The sequence below is a fragment of the Ranitomeya imitator genome, chromosome 1 (genome assembly GCF_032444005.1).
Source record: "Ranitomeya imitator isolate aRanImi1 chromosome 1, aRanImi1.pri, whole genome shotgun sequence".
Classification (NCBI taxonomy): domain Eukaryota; kingdom Metazoa; phylum Chordata; class Amphibia; order Anura; family Dendrobatidae; genus Ranitomeya; species Ranitomeya imitator.
This window is the reverse complement of record NC_091282.1, coordinates 399,352,175-399,366,802: the sequence shown is the minus strand read 5'-3', so window position 1 is coordinate 399,366,802 and position 14,628 is coordinate 399,352,175. Positions and strand designations below refer to the sequence as shown.

Genomic DNA, 14,628 nt, shown 5'->3' with positions numbered 1-14,628 from the left:
AGTCGAGGTACACCGGGGACGAGTGCCGGTACGACTTTTGAACTGTGGAGAGGAAGAGGTCACTTTGCCAAGGTATGCTACAATGGCAAAGCTATATACTGTTGACAACAATGCCATCACAACCATTGAGCCCTTAGAACCAACCTGTCAGGTGGAAGGCAATGGCTCAGATGGAGAAATGGAGGATTGGTGCCAACAGCTACACGTGGGCATAAATTCAACACCTACCCATCAAAAACAAGGGGTGTATAGGCTAGTGACGGAATATGAACAAGTCTTCAGTAAACACCCATTGGACTTCGGACGGATAGAAGGGGTAGAACACACAATCCCCACAGGTGACCATCCCCCAATAAAAGAAAGATATAGACCCATACCGCCCGCTCACTATCAATGTGCAAAAGATATGCTGAGGGAAATGAAACAGGCCGGGGTAATAAGAGACAGCTGTAGCCCCTGGGCGGCCCCTCTAGTGATTGTCAAAAAAAAAGATGGAACTATGAGAATGTGCGTAGACTACCGGCAGATTAATAACATCACCCATAAAGATGCCTACCCCTTGCCTAGGATAGAAGAGTCCTTGACTGCTTTGAAATCTGCTAATTATTTTTCCACCTTAGACTTAACAAGCGGGTATTGGCAAGTCCCTGTGGCTGAGAGAGATAAGGAAAAGACGGCATTCACCACACCAATGGGTCTAAGTGAATTTAATCGCATGCCGTTCGGACTCTGCAATGCATCCGGTACCTTCCAGCGGCTGATGGAATGCTGCCTCGGACACAAGAACTTCGAGACCGTCCTCCTGTACCTAGATGATGTGATCGTCTACTCAAAGACTTACGAACAACACTTAAAAGACTTGGCAGAAGTGTTCGAAGCCTTATCCAGGTATGGCATGAAAATCAAGCCATCCAAATGTCACCTTCTCAAGCCAAAGGTACAGTACCTGGGACACATCGTGAGTTCGGAGGGAGTAGCACCGGATCCCGAGAAAATTACCGCCATAAGGGATTGGCCGAGACCTACCAGCGCAAAAGAAGTGAGGCAATTCCTGGGATTGGTGGGTTACTATCGCAGATTTATAAAAGGATTTACCAAGTTGGCAGCACCCTTGCAAGACGCCTTGGTAGGGCAGACGAAGAAACCTTCAAACCGAAACCCTCCTTTCCAGTGGAACGACGAAAGGGAAGACTCCTTTGAACAACTAAAGAAGGCACTAACCGGAGAAGAGGTTCTGGCATACCCAGATTACCATCAACCTTTCATCCTCTACACTGATGCCAGTAATGTGGGACTAGGAGCGGTGCTGTCACAAAAGCAAGAAGGTCGGGAGAAAGTCATCGCCTTTGCAAGTAGAAAGCTCCGGCCTACTGAAAGAAATCCAGAAAATTATAGCTCCTTCAAATTGGAACTACTGGCAGTAGTTTGGGCTGTGACGGAGCGTTTCAAACACTATCTGGCCGCTGCAGAATTTATTGTCTATACTGACAACAATCCGTTGACCCACCTGGACACAGCCAAATTAGGTGCGTTAGAACAGCGATGGATAGCCCGGTTATCTAATTACAACTTCAAGATCAAGTATCGAGCAGGTCGCAAGAATGGAAATGCCGATGCCCTATCCCGGATGCCACACTTGAGAGATGTAGAAGAAGAAACGGGGGAGCTTGAAGAAATTGAACTACCAGCCTTCCATCATCCCAAGGCAAAACATCATCAGTCAAGTACCTATCAGAAACAACAAGAGATGAATTTTAATCCGTTAGCACACCATAGATGGGCTGACACCCAAGACAGCAATCCGGCTGTGAAGTTGGTGAAGGAACTGTTAACTGAGCAAAGTGCATATCCCGATGAGGATGCCCCAGAAGAGACGCATCAACTCTGGAAAGAGAGAGGCAAAATGTTCCTGTATCAAGGGAAGCTCTGTAGAAGGTACACCAATCCGAAAACACATGAATTGGTTTGGCAGATTATCGTGCCTAAACAAGATGTCAAGATGGTCCTCGAAGCTTACCATAATGGTGCTAGTCACTTTGGTTGGAAAAAGTTAGAAGTACTTCTAAGAGAAAGATTTTATTGGGTCGGGATGAGAAAATCAATCGAACAGTGGTGCAGAAATTGTGGCCCGTGCAACCTCAGAAGAAACGATCAAAAGAACCAAAGAGCACCACTGCAGCCCATAATCACCAAACAACCACTTGAACTTGTAGCCATAGACCACGTGAAGTTAATACCAAGCCGGTCCGGCTATGTCTATGCCTTGACCATCGTGGACCATTATTCACGCTTCTTGGTAGTAGTACCCGTAAAAGATCTGACAGCAAAAACAGCAGCCAAAGCGTTCCAAACGTACTTTTGTAGACCCCATGGATATCTGGAACAGGTTCTCACCGACCAAGGTACAGCCTTTGAATCAGAGATCTTCAGAGAATTCTGTAATATGTATGGTTGCAAAAAGATCAGGACGACGGCCTATCATCCACAAACAAACGGCTTATGCGAGAAGATGAACCATATTGTAATAGACCTACTAAAGACTTTACCTGAGACAGAAAGGAATCAATGGCCAGAGAAATTGCCTGACTTGGTGGATCTGTATAATCATGTCCCGGTGAGCTCCACCAACTGCACCCCAGCTTATCTTATGCGTGCAAGACCCGGCCAATTACCAATCGATCTAGAAATGGGAATTCTGAAACCAGACGCAGAAGTTCAAGACTCCAATTGGGATATCATACGGCAAAAGCAGTATCGCCAAGTGCAAGAGAGTGTGGAAAGAAGCCTTCAGCAAACTAGAGAAAGACAAGAGCGAACTTTCAACCAGAATGCTCTAGCGACCCCATTAAGACCGGGTGACCAAGTGCTCAAGAGAAATCGTCGAACCAATAAACTGGACAACCAGTGGGAAGCCGTACCCTACACAGTTTTACCAACAAGAGTGGATAATCCTAAAATGTGTCTCATAAGCAAAAACGGAGGCTTAACATCTGTACTAGTGTCAAGAGACAATCTTAAATTATGTCCGGAAGCATTGAAAGAGCCAGACTTGTCCAGGCAGAACCAGAAGTTATTCAACCCATACAGGTTCAACCAGTAAAGGAAAAAGAAGAGGAAGTGTATCACACCTGTATAGGAGACTTTCCCAAAACCCTACTAACATACCATGGTGCAGTAGTGGTTCCCATGGTGGCCTTTTACCCAACACCGAACCCAATACCAGAAGTCCCAAGACAGGAAGAGGCTGACCCCGTACTACAGGAGGTTCCAGGCCAGGAAGAACAGATTCCTGGTCAGAGTAATCCCATTCACGGTGGACTTGCCAACTCCATAGTCGTGGAATTATCTTTAGCAGAGCGGGCAGATACTACATCCGCAGTAGACAGTAGTACACCACATGAAGAGACACCGCTATTACGTAGATCACAGCGTAGTACCCAGGGTCAATTACCGGCCAGGTATGCAGATTACCAACTATAAAGCTCATAATGTGAATTGTATATATGTTATGCCGTATATAGTTAAACAGAAAATGTAGTATAGTCATTGTTATCAGTCTGCAACTATTAAGCCCAGTGCCTACAGAGACTTGTCTGTATGAACTTCTTGCATATTCTTGAACTTTTTATCAGCCCGGAGGCACTAAATCAAAGCTCCGGAAAGACTGCTTTTTGAACTTAGCTTTTTGCTCTTTTTGAACTTTCTTTAGACTTTATATTGATAACTCCGTTGGAAAAATGGAACTAAATTCCTGGACACTAAGTACAGTGCCTTTCCTAATACCTTCAAGGATAGAACTGTATTAATGGACGCTATTTGAAGTGACTTTTTACAGAACTCTATTTTTGTTTCCTTGAGTGGTTTTTGTAACTTTTCATTTTTAAGACTCTGTACGTATTAATTGTTATTTCAAAATGTTATTGTCCCACAGTCCCGGAGTACTGTTCTTAACTAAGGGGGAATGTGGCACCCCTAGGGGTATTTGCCACAAAAATAGTTACTGACAGTAAATACAAATACTAAAATAGCAAGACTGCACTACCACCTCCGGCCAGAAGGGGGAGCTCCAGAGACTCCCCTTGATCCATTCTGGTCTGAGAGAAGAAATGGCAGTTGGGCCAAGGAGCTGAAAGTGAGAGGTCATACAGTTGAATATCTAACAGCCCTGTGACTCTTACCAGGCCTAAATCACCGGCCTGAGGAGAAGAGGGATAGAGAAAAAGGACATTGTGAGAACCGGGTAGCATTAATCACTACCCAGAACAGGCGCAAAGACGGATACCGGATCCGTGGCTGTATTCATTATATATAATACAGCAACCGGAAAAACGTGAGGTGATATCAGCTTCACTAGGGCCTGACGCAGCAACAGATACAGAGTTCAGCGGTATTCCCAGAGGGGGTAAACCGATAAAAGGACTCGGGTTGCCAGTCGAACCAGGACCCGGAGGGGACAGATTGGGCCGGCAGCCAGTTCACATACAGCAGCAGGGCCACACAGAAATTGCGCACAATAAGAGGCGAAGACCCCGGCAGGGTCAAAGAAACTCAGAGTTCCCATACAGACTCCGGTGACAGGACTGGTTGTAAATCCTATTATGTTAAAGTAAACTGGTTAAACGTTTCAGTGCCTCAGTCTTTCATTTGGACAATAGCCATCTATCCAGGATCGGGATCGTCACCGCTGGGAGAACCTGCTGCTGATCAAGTAAGTGCCTGTCCCCTCACGATACCCCTTACACTGTGCATTGCCTGAGGCCACAGCACCGGGTCAAGCCACCCGTGACATCCCCCTCAAGAGACAGACTCCATTGGTCCGGTGCTGGGTATCCCGGTCTCCTGGGCGTCACAAGGGCATCTCCAAACGTGACATGGCGCCACTATTGATGCCAGCCAATTTTCTGCGTTCAAAAAGTCAAACGGTGCTCCCTCCCTTCTGAGCCCTGCCATGCACCCAAACAGTGGCTTTCCCCCACATACAGGGTATCGGGGTACTTCGGAGAAATTGCAAAACAAATATTGTGGTCCTTCCTGATACCCTTGTGGAAATAAAAAAAATTGGTACATTTTTTGTGAAAAAAGTAAAATGTTAATTTTTTCCTTCCACATTGCTTTAGTTGTTGTGAAGCACCTGAAGGGTTAGTAAACTTCTTGAGTGTGGCTTTGCGCACAGCAAATACCCAAAAATGACACCATTCGAAACTGCACCCCTCACAGTGTAGAATGGTGTCCTTTTGGGGTATTTTCTGTTATATTGACCCCCAAACTCACTTCAAATGTGAGGTGGTCCCTAAAAAAAATTGTTCTGCCAAAGACTGGGCAGATTAGACTATGGTGTAGTATTTACTGTCATTTATTGATCTCGCGTTATTGCAGTCTGTGCCATCTTTGTGGTGTATTTTGAGCCTGCTGTGCTACTGCTGCTGATGATAAAAGCAATTTTTGAAATGTTGAGTCTTCAAGTTGTGTCTCCATCTCTATATTGTTGACTGCTGCTGTGCCATTATAAAACGTTCTACTGTTTTTTGTAGAACAAAAAGCAGATCACAGACATGGCACAAAACTAAAGTCATTTCAAATGGCAACTTTCTGGCTTTAAGAAACACTGAAAGAAATCAAGAAAACAAAGTGCGGTAGTCAGTAACAGTTACTTTTTTTAACCAAGCATAGGGAAAAAATATTATTTTTATACTTTGGCAGTTAAAGTGAACATGTGAGCAGTATTGTACTCAGTAACCTACAGACTGTGTCAGGTTGGTGCTGTTATATTAACTAAAATGATACCTTGGTTGATTAAATCCATGTTGTGGTTGTTGTTTCATCTTTACTTGCAGTTTTAAGTTAATCAGATTCTCGTGCTCTTGGGCATGCTTAAATATGTATTCTTATGGGCTTATGACAGGTCACTGATCCCTCAGTGACCTGCCACTTATTTTACATACTGCAAGGGTTTATGTTTTGAAAAAAAAAACTTCACATTCATCAGCCAGGCAGTGGCGCCTGCGCTGTAGCATGCTAAGATGGATATTATGTCTGTTTTCATGTTATTTAGAAATAATCAAAATGGTAATGGTGGCCGAGCCTACGCAACAGCATCCAACACCATTTTTCTAGAAAAAAAAATTAAATTAGGCTCTGTAAAAATGGCGCTGGCGTCATCTGCGCAGTAGCATCATTCCGATAGATGCCACGGCGCAGTCGCTGCCTCCATTTTGATTAAGACTTTTTTTTATAACAAAACTATATTTCTAAACAACGTGAAAACAGCCATATTATCCACCTCATGATTCTACAGCCGTTGCCGGCGTCTGCCTGACCACGAGCATATCATTAACTCAAAACTGAAAATAAAGATTACACAACAAGCATCAGACGGATTTCATCCAGGGGTGAACCTAGCCTCTCTGCTGCCTGAGGCGAATGGAAAAATGCCCCCCCCTTTCCCCCCCCACACACAGTCCCTGCTAGAGGGGGGGCGGGAAGGAGGGAGGGAGGAGGGGGGGCGGGCACTTGACCCCGGAATTTTATAAAAAAAAAAAAACCTAGCAGCGCAAATCCAGTTACCGTATATACTCGAATATAAGCCGACCCGAGTAGTATAAGTCGACCCCCCCTAATTTTGCCACAAAAACCTGGAAAATTTAATGACTCAAGTATAAGCCTAGGGTGGAAAATGCAGCAGCTACTGGTAAATGTCAAAAGTAAAAATAGATACCAATAAAAGTAAAATTAATTGAGACATCAGTAGGTTAAGTGTTTTTGAATATCCATATTGAATCAGGAGCCCCATATAATGCTCCATAAAGTTTGATGGGCCCCATTAGATGCTCCATATAATCCTGCATAAAGGGTAATAAGGGCCCCATAAGATGCTCCATAGAGATATTTGCCCTATATAGGGGCAGCACGGTCGCGCAGTGGTTAGCACAGCAGCATTGCAGCGCTGGGGTCCTGGGTTCTAATCCCACCCAGGACAACATCTGCAAAGAGTTTGTATGTTCTCTCCGTGTTTGCGTGGGTTTCCTCTGGGTACTCCGGTTTCCCCCCACATTCCAAAGACATACTGATAGGGATTCTAGATTGTGAGCCCCATCGGGGACAGCAATGATAATGTGTGCAAACTGTAAAGCGCTGCGGAATATGTTAGCGCTATATAAAAATAAAGATTATTATTATTATTATAGTGCTGCACAAGTGTTATGGCCCCATAAGATGCTCCATAGAGATATTTGCCCCATATAATGCTGCACAAGTGTTATGGCCCCATAAGATGCTCCGCACAGCCACTTGCCCCTTATAGTGCTGCACAAGTGTTATGGCCCCATAAGATGCTCCGTACAGCCACTTGCCCCTTATAGTGCTGCACCAACGTTATGGCCCCATAAGATGCTCCGCACAGCCACTTGCCCTTTACAATGCTGCACAAGTGTTATGGCCCCATACAGATGCTCCATATAGTCACTTGCCCCATATAGTGCTGCACAAGTGTTATGGCCCCATAAGATGCTCCGCACAGCCACTTGCCCATATAATTCTGCACAAGTGTTATGGCCCAATAAGATGCTCCGCACAGCCACTTGCCCCTTATAATGCTGCACAAGTATGGCCCCATAAGATGCTCCGTACAGCCACTTGCCCCTTATAGTGCTGCACAAGTGTTATGGCCCCATAAGATGCTCCACACAGACACTGCCCCTTATAGTGCTGTACAATCGTTATGGCCCCATACAGATGCTCCGCACAGCCACTTGCCCCTTATAGTGCTGCACAAGTGTTATGGTCCCATACAGATGCTCCATACAGACACTTGCCCCATTTGCTTTTGCTGCGATAAAAAAAAAAAAAATCACATACTCACCTTTCTTCGCTCAGGACCCCGGCACTTTCAATATTTACCTGCTCCTCGTGCGGCTCCGTCTTCGGCACTGACGTTCAGCAGAGGGCGCGCACTGACTACGTCACCGCGCCCTATGACCTGAGCGTCACTGCCAGAGGACGCTGAAGACGGAGCCGCACTGGAACGAGGAGAGGTAAATATCACGCAGCGCTGCGCTCCCCCTCCCCGTATAATCACCTACTGCTGGCGCTGCGTCCCTGCTTCTTCCACCGCTGCACCTTCTTCCTGTATTGAGCGCTCACAGTTACCGCTCATTACAGAAACGAATATGTGGCTCCACCTCTATGGGAGGTGGAGCCGCATATTCATTTCTGTAATGAGCGGTACCATGTGACCGCTCAGTGCAGGAAGAATCTGCAGCGCTGGAAGAAGCAGGGATGTCCACAGACCGCTCCGGGAGTAGGTAAGTATGATACTACAGAATCTGCTGCCCCCTCTCTTCTGCCACCTGAGCCAAAGAGCTCAAATCGCCTCATGGTAGCAGTGTCACTGATTTCATCACCCAAGGAATCATTTTAATCAGTGTAATGGCGCCGACCTGACACTGTCTGTAGGATACTGTGCACAATTCTGCTGACAAGTTCCCTTTAATAAAATGTACAAAACTAAAAATCGCTTCGTATGTTAAGAATTGAAATGTATAATAGACTAGTGTATGCACTGTCAATCGGACATCAGCACTGCAGCCAATCCCAGACACTGGGAGCAGCATAAGAAATGTTTTTTTAAAACCAAGACTGTGTCTGTGGAGGTTTCTGAACACTTAGCATGTGCACACAACGCTTTTTACACAGAGGCGAACCTGCCAAGTTGTCTATGCACCTGAAGTGCCTTGTTCATATTTTCAGTCGTTACCTAAGCGCTTATTCATCATTTTAACCCCTGGTGATTTTTTTGAGTGTTTTTCCATCATTCTTGGGTCGTCTTTTGTATTGATGTTTTCCGTTCATTTTTTTCATTCAATGATAATGAAATTGCTAGCAGTATCTGAAGCGAAAACACTAGAAAAATGCACAAATAGGTTCCAGGGCATTTATTTTATGGTACTGAATGTCTTCAGAGCGGGATAAACTGCAAAAAGACATTGCGAGCACGTGCCCTTAGAGAGAAGCTGCAGGCAGAGAAAGGGTAAGTATATGCTGCTGGATGCTAAGAAGACGCCATGTTCATTCTACTCCGCTATATTACAGTTTTATCCAGTAAATAATTATTCTATCCAGAAAAATTGTTGTTTTGGATCACTTTATTGTGCCATTTACTAGAAAAAAAATGAAACAGCAGGAAAATACTCTTTAATATTTAAAAACACAATGATTTAGTCCATTACATTGAAATCCTCATAGCTTTTTCACTCTCCTAGAGTAACTTTGCGTCCAGTGTATGTCCGCTGAGTAATATCATATACCGTACTTTTTATTCCAAACTGTAAGGTTTATACAAAAAGCAATGTCCGTAAATAAAAGTCTAAGTGTATACACTTTTCCTGGTTCCAGAGAAGCAAATAAAAGGCAGAAATTGTGCAAGTGAAATTACTATAAGAGCTTACTGAGAAATATCATAGTAGTAATTTCGGAGTTTAAGCTCAACACTGACAAAAGTAGGACGATCTTCAACTCTGTAAAACATAATATAGAGACATTACAAATTAGTAATCACTCATGTCGAGGGAATCTGTCAGCAGGTTTTTGTTTTATATAATCCGAAAGCAGCACAAAGTAGGGTAAGATATACTGATTACAGTGATGTGTTGCTTACTAGGCTACGATTTGTTATTTCAGTAAAATCAGTGTTTTACCTGCAGAAAAGTATCACTAAAGGACAAACGACTAAGTGTTGCGTGCCTCCTGCTTCAACCATGCCCCCACTACTGATTAGCAGATTTTTGTCAATATACAATGCACGTATAAAGCAGCCAATCCGTGATGTGGGCGGGTTTATACACAGCTCAGCATTCTGAGCTCTGCTAGATCTGCAGCACAGAAAGCGGGGATTCTATCACAACTGATTCACTCAGTAAACTAAGTGATACATCACTGGAATCAGGGTCTCTGCTCCTACATCATGCTGCTGTAAGAGTACATATCAAAAATCTGGTGACAGGTTCCCTTTAATTTTAGTGCCCATTCAACATGCTACAGACGTTTAATGCCATATTTTACATAGAAGTTCTCATAGCAGTGCATTAAGAAGAACAGAAGAAGCTGTCTTGCAGTTGAGTGCCGGTAATGGGAGAATGTGGCTTATCAGTAAGCTTATTAAAGGGATTGTTCAAATCTGCAGTCACTCTATGTCTAGGCCTGGTCAACCTTTTTAACACCAACACTTTAACACCATAGATAGTACAATGGGTGTAGAAGTCAAACGTCTATTGCTTTTCACTACAATAGAATATTAATTTTTGAAAGGTTTCAATATCCTATAATAATGCATGTCACTGCTGATTGCACACTCACTTGTAAGTCCAGCATAATTTCATTAGGTCATAAAGTTCTGGTGGGCATCTAGGTGGGCTCTCCATACGTTTTCCAGTTTCAATCATCTGGGATACTTCTCCACCTTTCATTCCCTATACAAATATATATAGATATATAGAAATGAATATACACAAACAGCTTTATAGATGAAACGCATTGCTAATTGATTACAATCAGATCCCCATAGATATCTTCAATTTCCGGACACACATCTCCTGTCATGTCACCTAAATGCTCGCAGCACCTTCTTTCTCAGGGTTGTCAACAGCCATCAGAAAAATGACAGGTTGAATGGAAATGAATGCTGTTTGTGACAGCACAATCCTGAATGTCGTGTTTGTAGAAAATGGCTGACATTCTGGGAAGTTTATTCAAAAAAGGAAAGAATGTACGTAGGGAAAAAGAATATATAACATAAATTCAAAAGGTAACATAAATATTATTCAGCAATATGAAAAAAAATGTATTCAGTAAGGGTAGGATAACACAACCGTGCAAAAAATTGTATGGAGTTTCATCCAGAAAAGTAAGATGATTTTTTTTCTCACTTGTAATCCATGTGCACGTCATTATTATTATATCACCAGTAATTCACAATTTACAATATTTAGTCACTGGATTGCAATGTATCCATAAAATCAGATGCTACACAGTGGCTCCGTATGGTTTTTGATTTTTTTTTTACCTCAGTCACAACCATTCACTTGAATGGGTGAGTCTCATCCAATTTCAGGAAGAATCCAGTGCACGCTGCAATATATTTTACACACAGATTCAGTCAGTGAAAAAAAAATCACTTGTCTGCACGGTCTCATTAAACAAGATTGGTCCGGGTGGCGGTTAATTTTTTTTCACAGACCAAAAATACAGTTGTGTGAAAAAGCCCTGAGACTCTATAGTCATCTATTCCTTTTATGATAAACACAAGATTAATAGAAAGGTTGTCTCATTGGAAGAATACTAATAACGATTTATGTGGCTCCTGGCACTCATGGTAAACAGCTGATTTTGCTCAGAAGACTTCTCTGGTCAGAATTTCCTCTGCAGACATTCTCCCCTTTCTCCTTTGTGATCCATGATAGAAAGCTGTATCATGTATATATGAGATCACAGCTGATAGAGCTATTCCATCATGTTCTAAGTCACTGCAAACAAGAAGGTTTGTTTTTAATAATTGGCTGAAAACAACCATGTTTTTCCAATCTGGACATATTGCCACACTAATTCACAAGTGGGATCACCACTTAAAGGGAACCTGTCACCCCAAAAATCACGGGTGAGGTAAGCCCACCGGCATCAGGGGCTTATCTACAGCATTCTGTAATGCTATAGATAAGCCCCCGATGTATCCTAAAAGATGAGAAAAAGACGTTAGATTATACTCGCCTAGGTGGGCGGTCTTGTTGCGGTCCGGGTCCGATGGGCGTCGCGGTCCAGTCCAGGGCCTCCTATCTTCAAACGATGACGTCCTCTTCTGGTCTTCATGCTGCAGCTCCAGCACAGGCGTACTTTGTCTGCCCTGTTGAGGGCAGAGCAAAGTACTGTAGTGCGCAGGTGCTGGGAAAGGTCAGAGAGGCCCGGCGCCTGCACACTGCAGTACTTTGCTCTGTCCTCAACAGGGCAGACAAAGTACGCCTGTGCTGGAGCCGCAGCATGAAGACAAGAAGAGGACGTCATCTGATGAAGATGGGAGGCGCCGGACCCGGACGAACAGCGGGACCGCCCCTGGGCGAGTATAATCTAACGTCTTTTTCTCATCTTTCAGGTAACATCGGGGGCTTATCTACAGCATTACAGAATGCTTTAAAATCACACACAAACCTTTTGATCTTCTGTGTGACAAACTTCTTATATCACTTATGAGCTACGTAAATGTTTGCATAAAAAAATAAATATATTGTTCATTGGAAATATGTCTAAACTTACTTTATATGGTTTCTGTCCAAATGAATATGCTTCCCACATAAGAACACCAAAACTCCATACATCACTTTTACTTGAAAATTTATAGTAGTTAATACATTCTGGTGCGTACCACTTGACTGGCCATTTTCCACAACTCTTTGCCTTTAAGACAGAAATTTAGCAATTAAATAAAAAATCTCTTCACCTGTATGCTGTGTTATGTGCAATTTGCAGAAATAATTTCTAACACTAGGATACTGAAGCTGCGAGAAATTTGACATACGGTAAGTACTTTTGTGGGGGGGTTTCACTCTTTTTGCCATCCTGGTAGTCTAAAGGCATTGCTTGCTGTAGCTGGCAGTGGAGAACCTTGTAGCGGGCACATACTGTAGCTGGCAGTGAAGAGCCTTGTAACTGGCGCATACAGTAGCTGGCAGTGGAGAGCTTTATACTTGGCACATACTGTAGCTGGCAGTGGAGAGCCTTGTAACTGGCACATACTGTAGCTGGCAGTGGAGAGCCTTGTAGCTGGCACATACTGTAGCTGGCAGTGGAGAGCTTTATACTTGGCACATACTGTAGCTGGCAGTGGAGAGCTTTATACTTGGCACATACTGTAGCTGGCAGTGGAGAGCCTTGTAACTGGCACATACTGTAGCTGGCAGTGGAGAGCTTTGTAGCTGGAACATACTGTAGCTGGCAGTGGAGAACTTTATACTTGGCACATACTGTAGCTTGCAGTGGAGAGCCTAGTAGCTGGCACATACTGTAGCTGGCAGTGGAGAGCCTAGTAGCTGGCATTGGAGAGCCTTGTAGCTGGCACATACTGTAGCTGGCAGTGGAGAGCCTTGTAGCTGGCACATACTGTAGCTGGCAGTGGAGAGCCTTGTAGCTGGCACATACTGTAGCTGGCAGTGGAGAGCCTTGTAGCTGGCACATACTGTAGCTGGCAGTGGAGAGCCTTGTAGTTGTTGTAATCATGTTAATGATTTCTTCCAGGCTTTGAGGAGTGTGGTGCCTGGAAGAAATCCCTGCTTCCTCTCTTCATTATAATGGCACCCTTCCTCCCATGCACTTCACAATGACCTGTGACGTGCAATGCGGTGCTCTAATCCCACACTTCCGCTGTCCATTCGCACAGTTATGTGAACCTTATCTGCCCTTCTATGGGCATAAGCTTCATTGATCTTCTGCGCAGGCATTGGCAAGTCAGGAAATGGCAGCACTTTGGTGGTATTTTTGCTGTGTCCAAAACGCTGCCTTCAATCACACAGTTAAATCCACATGTGTTCATTGAACAATGTGGATTTACCACATTCGATACATTCTATTGTGAAAATTTTTGTTGTGGAGACTAGCATATCTGCAACACAAATTAACATTCTGCGGCTCGTAAACCCGCGCCACGGGTGAGTTTACACAGCGTCAAATAGAAGCACACTAGGCATGAGATTTCTATAAATTCCATCTACTGTGCTTGCATCGTAGAACACAGAGCTTTGTACGCAGCGCGGGTGAGCTGCGTCCAAAACGCTGCTATTCCGGATTGTGGTCACTTACCTTAACTGACTATGAGTGACATATAAATAAGTCCCTGATTGATGAGGGGTTCTGGACCCGTGGAAGCATGTTAAACACGAAACGGCCGTAGTCCTGTTCTTTTGCCTGCATACCTGAATTTGTCCTGCCCTCAAAAACCTTGTCCATGAAAAGCTTTCTTCAATAAAGGACTTAGGTTTTTATGACACGGTAAACGGAGTGTTGCTGATTTTTTCTCTATTTTGGATTGCTACATGTGTATTTTTCCAAGCAAGCACCTGCATCACCGTGATTTCACCCAGCAAAGAGTCTCTGTCTCAGAGCCCACCTACTCCACCAGTACGTAGACTGTTTCTTAGTGCCATTCTATTTTTTCCCTTTTTGATATATCTAATGTAAGGACTGCCAACAACCCAAATTGGTTCAGGACAGGAACCTTATTAATATTTTATTCTACACCTGAAAATATCAGATAATACCCCATCCTTGCAAGGTGTAGTATTGCATAAGTTCCTGGGATCTTTTTAGACACGAGCAGCCAGGTTGTGATAAGTCAATGATCTGTCCTTATACTTGGGTACCTTGGTTTTTTCATCACGAAGAGGATGAAGGATTTTTGGATTATTAAATTGAATATAGAAACTGCCTGGTAGGCTGCAGGTTTAAGCCTCAAGATTAATTTTCTTAATGCTCCACTTAGGTTTCGTGTATGTTAAAAGAAGTTGAAAGAGGACACGATGTTGGCATTCTTTCTATTAAGGCTATAAGAGCGTATAACACGACTTTGTGCTATCCCATATTTTATCGGATAGC

General features: G+C 43.7%; 1 protein-coding gene across 3 annotated transcripts in view; it reads right to left on the bottom strand.

Moving 5' to 3' along the window:
* Positions 1–5,331: 5,331 nt before the first annotated feature.
* Positions 5,332–14,628, bottom strand: part of SYK (spleen associated tyrosine kinase) — a 255,942-nt gene continuing 246,645 nt past the window's right edge. Inside the window, exons 11-14 of one of the 3 annotated variants that reach the window (XM_069762302.1) lie at positions 12,298–12,438; positions 10,351–10,463; positions 9,444–9,512; positions 5,332–5,605 (exon numbers count right to left, since the gene is read on the bottom strand). In XM_069762302.1, the coding sequence (XP_069618403.1) occupies positions 5,596–5,605; positions 9,444–9,512; positions 10,351–10,463; positions 12,298–12,438 (333 nt within the window). In that variant the 3' untranslated portion in view covers positions 5,332–5,595. Of the gene's footprint in view, positions 5,606–9,122; positions 9,513–10,350; positions 10,464–12,297; positions 12,439–14,628 lie in introns of those variants that run through there. The other 2 variants (XM_069762301.1, XM_069762305.1) reach the window with 2 other exon arrangements.